The 10,443-nt window shown below is 39.0% G+C and overlaps 1 protein-coding gene across 2 annotated transcripts; it reads left to right on the forward strand.

The window, feature by feature from the left end:
- Window positions 1-449: 449 nt before the first annotated feature.
- Window positions 450-7,692, forward strand: LOC146549162 (uncharacterized). Of its 2 annotated transcripts, none has more exons than XM_085262769.1 (2): window positions 450-582; window positions 3,604-7,692. In XM_085262769.1, the coding sequence occupies exon 2, from the start codon at window positions 3,644-3,646 to the stop codon at window positions 5,048-5,050; it is 1,407 nt and encodes a 468-aa protein (XP_085118895.1). In that variant the 5' UTR covers window positions 450-582; window positions 3,604-3,643; the 3' UTR covers window positions 5,051-7,692. The 2 variants fall into 2 exon arrangements, with proteins under 2 accessions (XP_085118895.1, XP_085118896.1); XM_085262770.1 differs by having other exon boundaries at window positions 500-647.
- Window positions 7,693-10,443: the final 2,751 nt, after the last annotated feature.

Genomic DNA, 10,443 nt, shown 5'->3' on the forward strand with positions numbered 1-10,443 from the left:
TTGAAATTTCCAGTTATTTTCTCTGAAGTGTGGGTTAATAACTTGTTAATAAATAACGTAAAAAAAATCAACTTTTTGAGATAATCAAAAAATTTTGACTTACACATAAAAATATTGTTTTCAGTGGTTAAAAATTCCCTGCTGCTATCTTTACATCAATTTTAAATTTTGGCAAGCATACAATAAAAATTCTTTATTTTTACTGTCTATGTACTTCATCCATATATAAGGTAAAATTAAAATAAAACATATCTTTTTTATTGTCTGTGTAATTTATCCATATATGAAATTAAGTGCATGATAAGATACAATATAAACCTTTTATACTGTCTATGGATTTTACTCAATTATTAATGTTAAATAAAAGACAGACTTTAAGATAATGTATATCTTGCAGTAACACCAAAATCAAATCAAAAAGTGGGATCCTGGTCCCCCTAGGGCCCTAGGAATTGCTGGGGCGGAACTGAAATTCTCCGCTGTAGTTTCCTCCGGAGCCGCGTGGATGTCACGTACGGCCGGAAGCGGTCGCAAATTTGAACAGCCATCACAGCAACAATAAACGCGCACTTTCACTTTACGGTATGTCTGCTGAATCAATATTTTATGAAAAATTAAACTAAAATCATACAGGATATTTATGTAAGGTGAGTTACGCAGCCCGTTGACGGCATTGTTTTGTGCGCTTCACAGCGTTAGCTACTCTTTTCAGCACCGTCGATTTTGAAACAGGCTATTACCTGAAAAACAGTCTGCTCCACAGTCATAGCTTCTGCTAAAGGCCCTTAAATGCAATTAAATGTATTGCCCTGTAGTTATTGCTGAGAATGCACGGGGTCTGTGTGATTTTTTTCGATAAGTTGCACAAGTTTTAATCTGTAAAAATTGCACCATTAAAGCACAAAATAACAGATTTTTGCATGCAGGGATATTAATTGTGCACGTCATTAGTGGGACACCTCAACACCAGCAGACCACGGCTACACTTTCCCGCCGTTGCAAGGTTGTAACCCAGAAAATAGACGTAGCCGTGCAGACCCCATCTCCTAAATAAGACGCTGAGCATGGCATCCTATTTTCCCCGTCAGTCCACCTTAAAAGTGCTAAATCGCCTGCAGAGGGACTCGTTTAGTCATTTTAAATTGATGCACGAGTTAAGTGAATCTATTCAAATTCACTGTAATGATTACTTTAGTTGGCTTTTTTCGTTATTAAAAATATAAATCATTTTAAATAATTTTTCTGTATTTTTAAGCTATTAAGTTTTTATGGTCTAAGCTGGATTTTTCAGGGGTTGCAAATAGACAAGCCTTTTTAAAATCTAACATTTTAGTTAATCCTAGTTTATGCTACTTCCTGTGTTTTTGTTTGATCGTTGATAATAAAACATTTATCACAGTCCTGGAGATTTTCCTTGGTTGGAAGCCCCAAACCTCTTTGGTGCGCACTTTTTTTTTCTTTTTCACTTTCTGTTTCTTCTTTATTTGGATCTTTGTCTTGTGGGCCGAATGTGTAAACCACTACGCTGTTTTTATTCTAAGCCCAGTAGAAGATATGGCAGGAGACGTTAGAGGCCACCTTTGTTCAGAATTTTTCTTGTTATCACAAGCTGGTTTAACTCACATTTATTGATAGGCTGCTTATTTGTATTTCTATTAATTTGTTGGAGTTCTGAGGACTTTCAGCCTGTGGTCTCGTGGTGGTTGTTATTTAAGACTCAGACTAAAAGGAATGTCATTCTCTGCTCATATTATTCAAATCCATGTCCATCAACTATGCAGTCATATAGTTATTACATAATGTTACATATAATTAAGTAATTACATGGTTATATATTATTCGTGTTTTTGAGTTAGTACATGGTAAATGCGAGAGGACCCAAAATGGAGCCTTGGGGAACTCCAAGAAAGTTTTGTAGACTTAAACATGTCATTTCTGATCAGCATGTGTAGTAATACATAGGGTGGCTGTAGCTCAGGTAGCAGAGCAGGTCAGCCACTAATCAGAAGGTCGGTGGTTCTCAATATCAGCTGGAAGAGGATGCCGTTAAGACAGCCCTATTATTTTTTCCCGTTGACTGCTTCTTTTAGTTTCAACCAACACAATTAGCAAACTTACTCATGGGCAAATACATCAATAAATCGTTCCTGTAAAAACGACCATTGAAAGGCTCAGCCTATTGTCCATGGTTGATAAATACGTCCAATCTTAATACATTGCAGGTGTAGAGCATTAAGATCCAATAAAAACACAACTGTGACTCTGACAACCTCACATCACTTAGACTGCTCTCATTAAAATGGGAAAAGTCCTGACTGAAAGGCATCGGAACTGCTGTTTTACAGGGATAAGGACTTTGATGGTTAGCTGAGGCAAATAGAATCGGCCAGTTTTGCCCTGTAAATGTGGTAAATCTGTATAAATGTGCAAATCTGGGTGGTCTCTAAGATCTCTGTAATTTGATGATTATGATGATTAAAGAGGACCTCAACAGTCTTCAGTATTAACCTATCACAGTATGTAAAGTTTTGATGAAAACATGTCCCCCTGACTCAACATGAAAATGACTGAATACTGCCCTCTATAGGTGTTATGCCCCTTTTAAGGTGGACTTGAAAATCCCCATAAGAAGCCAGTGTCAGAGCAGTGTGAGTTAAATAACAAAAATTAAGCAAACTACATTATTAGCTTCATAATGATATTATGAAAATATAATCAATGTTCATATATGCTGTCTTACAATGCAGACCAAATTTCTTTGTGTAATCATAAGTTATATGAGTATAATCACGCTTTTCGGTGATGATGGGAAATGTTTTGAAGCTACGATGTAAATTTAAAAAAAATAATAAAAGGCCCAGTACTTATTAAACGTAAGTAATGTGCAGTTTTATGAACAGAGTCAGCATTTTTATTGCTTTTGTCACATGTGTCAGTACAAGAAGTAATCGTAAAAGTAGCCAGTAACTCATAATAGCTGAATTTCAGCTTGAGAGGTTATCAGCCATTGACAAGAAAGGCATTTATTTACATTTATATCTATAACTGCATTTTAAGAGCTTAAGGTAGGCCCACTTGTCAGGGACACAAATTTTTAATATTAATTTCATCTATACATCAATTTTATCTGCTGCTTATCCAGTTCAGAATAATGGGGGTGGAGCCTATATGCAGGCTTCACAGTGGACACAGGGTTGTCATAGCGATAGGCATAACCATTAACACCTATTGTCAATTTAGCATCACTAACTGACAAACAAACATGTCCTTGGACTGTGGGAGTAAGCTGGAGTACTTGGAGAGAACCCGTGTAGGTACAGGGAGAACAGGCAAACTCCACACAGAAAGGCCTCAGCTGACTTAAGTCACTCCACCTCTGAGACATTTACTATGGATTTATCCCTCCAAAAAATTGATTTGAAAAATTAAAAGATTAAATAGTGGTAGGGGTTATCATCTTCCATACACAATCTGTGGTCTGTCTGGACTCCACGTACCTACACGTAGTTATTATGTTATTACGTCCAGTTATGTAATGAATCATAATGAGTAAAATGAAAACAATATTAAATAATAACCGTAATTTCTTTGTTAAATATGCAGGTGCACACCAACAGAAGTAGTCCACGCTGAAGCCGGCAGTATGGAAGAAGAAATTAAAGAACAAGGAGATCCTGTGAGCAATGAAAGGCAGGCCAGTGTAGGCAATCCAGTGAAGAGGGGAAGAGGGAGGCCGCAAGGCTCCAAGAAGCTGAACGTTTCCAACAGCGAGTCCACACAACCACAGAGGGGAAGAGGGCGTCCGAAGCTCTCTGGCACAAAACAGACAGAGCAGCGGGGCTCAGGAGATGACCATGCTGACAGTTTGGTCCAAATTCACAGGGGTCGAGGCCGGCCCAAAGGGTCCAAGAGTCAGGCCAGCGATGAAGACAGGACAGAGCATTCTCCTAAGAAAAGAGGCAGGCCACGAAAGTCTGTAACAGATGAGGAGGCTCCTGCTGAGGACTTACCGAACGGTGGCTCAGATACGCAAAAAAGGGGACGTCCAAAAGGATCGGTAAAGCGCAAGTCAGAGAGTTTAACAAGTGGGGAAGATGATGAAGGCAGCTCTGTAACGCCCAGGAAAAGAGGTCGACCGAAGGGCTCGCTTAATAAGAAATCAAGGCTGGAGAGCGAGCTTGGCATTGTGGGGATCTTAGATCTAAATGAGAGCCTAAACTCGGACAGAAGAGGACGACTCAGGAAAGCGGTGGTGAATAACACCTCGGCAGATATGTCGAATGGCATCTCAAATACGCCTCAGAGAGGAAGGGGAAGGCCAAGAAAAAGTATTGAACAAAATAAACTGGGCACAGATGGCTCCCAGCCTGTAAAGAGGGGGCGAGGCCGGCCTAAAGGGTCTTTAAACAAGAAACCCCCAGCATATAGGGTCCATGGTAAAGTGGGCCGGCCTCGGAAAGTACACATCCTGCCTGTGAGTGGAAGAAAACGTGGTCAACCGCGACAAAAGCCACCAAACAAAAGGGGGAGGCCGAGGAAGTACCCCCTGCCATCGCCTGAGGAGAAGAAAAAGCCAAAAGTGTGGAAGCCGCTGGGAAGACCGAGGAAATACCCTCGTGTGGATCCCCCAGAGGGATCTCTGCCCCCCCCTCGCAGAGCCCGTGGTCGGCCTCGCAAGTCAGAATCTAAGAAAGGCGCTCATTTACGCAAGAGTCTGCCTGCCGCTCCATTCACACCGCAAGACCCCATCGATGAACCTGCGAGAAAAAGGGGCCGTCCTCCAAGTACTGCAAAAAGCCAAGGCGAGGTCCCGCGGAAAAGGGGTCGCCCTAAAGGTTCGGTCAACAAAAATAAATCGAGAAGCGAAACCTTCCCCAACCACTCGAAAGCGTTGAGCGGTTCGCCTGCGGTTAGGATGGAAAGTGAAGCGGAGCTGGCAGAGGAGGAGATGGAGCACAACACGGAGACGCTGGCCATCGAGCACGCAAGCGATGAAGAAGCAACTCTGATTGATCAGGATGTAAACTTCGATGTTAGCAGCCAGGCTTGATGAGCGATCCTGGTGTGACTAAAAAGAAATGTTGCTGTAGTAATTGCTGTTTAAAACATAGGATCCATTCATATAGACAGAAACATGTTTTTAACATTTTGCCATCAGCTAGGCTAGATATCCAGCAGCTCCTCTGTTTTTCTGACTAACGTGTCCATCTTGTTTTTATCGTGCTACTTTTTTTTTTCTTCAATACCTTTATTTCCGTCATCCAAGTAAACAAAAGTACTAATAATCTTTTACTAAAGCCGACATGTGGAAGTGATTTTTATAGACCGATTGTTCCAGTTTACATTCAGCTTTCAGATGTAGTGTTTGTTTTGTTGTTACTGGGGAATAACCTAGAGGCAGGATGAAAGTCCAAATAAATGTTAGGACGATGAAAGGGAGGAGAAGAAGAACTATAAACAGCTTTTGTACGACAATGCAGTCTCTCATTAAGCCTTTCATCCTAAAGAAAAGAAATGTTTTCAAGGGATTTGTTTTCCATATTTATGCCATAAACTGACACAAAAATGCAGAGCTAAGCGTGCTCGCTCACACCTCTTACACTGATACTGCTCTGCTGTCCAAGTCCCACAAATGACTGACCAAGTGTGATTGTAAGACGGGCAAATTTTAGTTTGTTTCCCCAAATCTCATTTAACTGGATAAATGTATGCAGTAAGATCAATATAAATCTGATAACAGTGAGCTATTTGCCAAACATTTTAAACTTATTTATATACATATTTTCCCCCCTATTGTGTGCTTGAAGTTGCTGTGACGGATATTTTTGTAAAAAGCAGTTTGAAGATGTGAAAACAGAAATGTTTATAGGTGAAAAATCACCTGAATCTGCAGCCGTACTCGACTTATAAAGTCTTGTGTTTAACCAATGTTGTTGACTTTGGCCCAGTCTCACTGCCTGCACCAACGTTACCAACTAACTTAATGCAAAGATGGGTGACAAATTAAAGACGAGACCCACACAAAGGGTGATGGGACCAGTAGACTCAAAACCAGTAGGTCCTGGGTTTGAGTCCATCATCTGGCTGGGTTTACATGTTCTCCCAGAGTACTCGTGTTTCTTCCCACAGTCCAAGCTGAGTCTTTTGTCCACATACAAAAGGCGTGTCAGCTCCCTGAAAACAGGTTTTAAAAAACCTTCCGGGTAAATTTTCATGACTTCATGTGGAAAACTTTTTTTTTCTTGCAAATTCAAAGGTGTTGCACCCTTATCACCTGTTTTTTTTTTTTGTTTTTTTTTTTTTTTTTTTTTGTGCTCCATGTTATTATTTGCTCAGGATGGTTATTAGCCAACATTTCCATACGTTTGTGGTTGTATTTCCACCTGTGGGGATGTTGTTAGCAGATTATACAACAATCTTTTAAAGGGTCTGCACTTAATTTCTGCTCAAGGTCAGCGTGTCATTTCACGCTCATCTGTGAGCTACTGTGTCATGATGTTTTTAAACGATGCTCGTGTGGATGGGATTTAAAACAAAAAAACGGAAAGTTCCTGGTTTAAAAAAGTATCCGAGTACCTCTGGACATAGCAATAGCGCACATCTGTGAAAACACTTGTTTCTGCACTTTATTTAGGTTTTTTTCCTTTAATTTGTCACCCAGTCACTTGTAGCAGCTAACAGGTAAAAGAAAGCATGTCATGGGTTTATATTTGCAAGGTGGTTCTAAATCCAGCTCAGAATGTGCTTGATGATTAAAAGTTATTTGGTAATGAGTTTAAATTAAAATGATCTTTTTTACTTTTTTGTCCTTTTTTTGGTCAAACCTATGAGCTGTAGCAGGTTTCAGCCACACTGTCTTGTACTCTATATGAAATTATTCAAACAGAAATGCTTAATAAAGCAGAAACTATTTGGTAAGATTGAATTATTAGCCATTTGTCTCATTGCAACAAAGCAAATGTTGATGTTGTTTTAAAGATTTCTTTATTTTCTTGTTATTTATTTTAAGTTTTATTAAACCAAGAAAACCTTACTGAAAAGTTCTCAAACATGGCCCTGTGTATCCGAGAGGAGAGTTTACAGCCTCTGGAGGTTAGTAACGTTTGAAATGATGTCATGATTTGTCCTCTACGCAGGTCCACGGTCGACGGTAGCTTCATCTTTCTTTTGCCTTAATCGCTAAAGCTTTGAATGTACCATCCCGTGCATTCCTCCTCTACATGTACCATTTTAAGCCTTTTTTACTTTCCTCTTGTTGCAGATATCATTTCACTAATTTTTCAAAATGTTAGTGTAGCTGTGAAGCCTTTCGTTTGTTTGTTTAATCTTTGTAACTGTTGTGAGATCAAAATCCAGCTGTTGGGTTGGTTTCACGAACACTGCCTGACTTATTTTGGACGACCTTGTATAAAGCTGTGTGACATGTACGCCGTTCATACTGATTCTGTTTGGGTCAAATAAGAATTTAAGTTTCTAAATGCTGGATTGTGCTTTTCGTGAACGAAGGAGGTTAAAAAAAAAAAGGAAAAAAGACACATCCCAGTAATATTTGACCTGCCTTTGTGAAGTCGAATCATTTCAAGTGGAAATTTGCATTTTGTGTGTGTGTGTGTTTTAAACAAGAAGCCAATAATTTGTGAGATTATGGTCGAGTTTAAAATAAAAATGTTGATCTTGCCGTTTTATTTCCCAAAGCGTGGTGTGATGTTTTGGTCTGTTTTCTGTCCATCAGCATTATTTTATTTATTTATTTATTTTGGGGCTGTTCATCGCCTTCAGACAGTTTACGTGACTAAAGGAAGATTCATCAGTTATCTGTTCATTACAAAATGCTGCTGCTCCACTCTCACCAGTCCTGTTTATGACTGCACTGGTGCACTATGCACCCGAGTCATGCCGGAGCAAAGGTAGTATGTGTAGTGACAGATGAGTCATTCCAAACTATGGAAGCAATACCAGCAGACATTAGAATATTCAGCTTGGCACAAAGCAATGGGCGCTACATTTAAAGGGACAGTTTACTAAGAAAAAATATCAGCGAGCTTATTTTGATCTGTTTGTTGTAGCAATTAGTTTCCCCCTACCGAACTACACCTGCAAACTATATACACGGGATGTAAAAATTAATGGTCTTCCCCCTTGCTGAGCTCTTTTGTTAGCCAGCTGTCAGCAGATGTAGACAGAAAGAAAATAGTTCCTGCGTGAAACTGACAACAACAAGGCTTTGAATGTTTTGGGGGAAGGAACGCTTCCTGGATGCAAATTGTTTTGCTTCATCTCTGAAAGGGAAGATCTCCATGGCGCTTTTATTATTTTTGTGTTTGACCTTAAAAATCACAACTTTTAAACAAGTTGGGAAGCTGTGTAAATGTAAATACAAACAGAATGGTTTGGTAATCTCATAAACTCATATTTTGTTCACCAGAAAACAAGAAATGTTTAAACTAAGAAAATTTACCTTTTTAAGAAAACATGAGGTAGTTTTGAGGTAATCTCAAAAAATTGGCCCACGGCTTTTTTTTTTTTTTTTTTTTACCACTTTGTAGCATCCTCTCTTCTTTTAACTACAGTCTGTAAAAACCTGGGAACTGACTGATTGGTGTAGGAGTCTAGAAACTCGACTGTCCTGGGTCTTCTTTGTTGTATTTCTTATTTCATGGTGTGTCAAATGTTTCCAGTTGGTGAAGGTGAAAGGTCTGGACTGCAGGCTTCTACTATAAAGCTATGCTGTTAAAATAGATGCAGTATGAGGTTTATACAATCAGAAATGCAGCTTTTGAACTAAACACTGATTCATGTTTTCTGAAAAGGAATCCAAAATTTCGACTCTCCCGACCACAGAACAGACCAGTTTGCCTCAGTCTAGTTTAAATTATCTTTGGCTCACAGAAGACGACAGCATTTCTGGATCATGTTCATATTTGGCTTCTTCTTTGCACGATGGAGCTATAACCTGCATTTGTAGATGGTGAGGAGAACTGAGTTCACAGACATGCCTGCTTTTTAATGCAATACCGCCCAACGGCCTGAATATTATAGACATCCTAAGCTGATTTTCAGCCTTGTGCACACAGAGACTTTTTGTGCTATTATGTCTTTACAGTTTTACACTGGGGGACATTATTCTAACTTGTAGGTGCAGTTTAGTGCAGACTGGTGAAACTCTGCCCATCTATACTTCTGAGAAACTGCCTCTCTCAGATGCTCTGCGTATACCCGGTGTTACTGACAACTGGGTATAGTTTAGTTAATGTTAGTCTTACTTTTTTAGCCTTTCGTTGCCCTGTCCAAACTTTTTTGAGATGTGCTGCTGGCATCAATTAAAAAAAAACCCCCAAAAAACCTTTTCTATGTTCAATTGTGAATGTTAACAGAAAGCCCACAATATTTATCACATTTAAATCAAAATTACAAAAGCAACACACGACAGGATCGATCACAAATAACAGGAATGCCTCTCTAGAAAGAGGTTTGTTTCTTTTAAAAAATAATAGTAAATAGTTAATTGTGTGTTCTGCTATTTTGCAAACACCTTTTTGTTCTCCCAGCGGAAAATCTTCCCATAGAAACTTTAGCTTATAAAGTGATTGCACTGGAATTATGACCTCATTGTGTTTTGGGGTGTCTGGTTGAAGATGACTGCACAGGAGTGGAGAACCTCAGAAAACTGATTAATGGTGGTTCAAGAAGAGTCTGCCTCAGTACACCATCACTCACAATGATACTCCAGTTTCTACTAGTTATTTATTTATGATTGTATGAATGAGTGGATGAGTCCAAACCTTTGACTTTCATAAGAGTAATCCTTTGTCTGTCATCTCTCCGTACACACAGACAAACAGGTGACACGACAAAGGCGTGTTAACCAAAGGGAAGCTTTTATGTTTATAAATTACAGACCCAGACAGACTCCTACACCTGGTCCAGGTTTTAAAAATTCCTACTTTAGGAGAATCACTGGTGGAATTTTCCACTCTCACCCGAGGTGGGAGATTCCTGTTGGTGAAAGGACAACCAAAAGAGCCATTGTTTAAGCTGAAAGGTGCTTGAGGTTTTTTTTTTTTTTTTTTTTTAAGGTAAACTTAAAAAAACAAAAGTGCCTTGGAATTCTTTGATCGTACAACAAGGATTTTTGGATTAAGCAGGTAGCTATCCATATATATAGTTGTGTAGATCCATTAAATTCAAGAAAAGGCATATTTCCACAGTCGATATCTCAAAAAATGGACCATCTGAAGGTAAAAAAAAAAAGAACTACAGGTGAAAAATATGTGAGCATTATTTATGCCTTTTTTACTGCCATTTTAAGAATAAAATCTTAGCTTAGAGAACAGATTTATTTGTGACATACAGCCTTTTTAACAGAAAGTACAGCGTTTAAAAATAATTGTTTTTCGTTTCCATCTGTGTGCCATTGCAACATTAGTTTACACACACACACAC

The sequence above is a fragment of the Mchenga conophoros genome, linkage group LG22 (assembly GCF_057382185.1).
Source record: "Mchenga conophoros isolate Kocher_MC1m ecotype Shallow Benthic linkage group LG22, M_conophoros_male_GT1.1, whole genome shotgun sequence".
Classification (NCBI taxonomy): domain Eukaryota; kingdom Metazoa; phylum Chordata; class Actinopteri; order Cichliformes; family Cichlidae; genus Mchenga; species Mchenga conophoros.

Bases quoted from the DNA above. Each gene is read 5' to 3' on its own strand.
- LOC146549162 (XM_085262769.1), top strand. From the start codon at position 3,644: ATGGAAGAAGAAATTAAAGAACAAGGAGATCCTGTGAGCAATGAAAGG.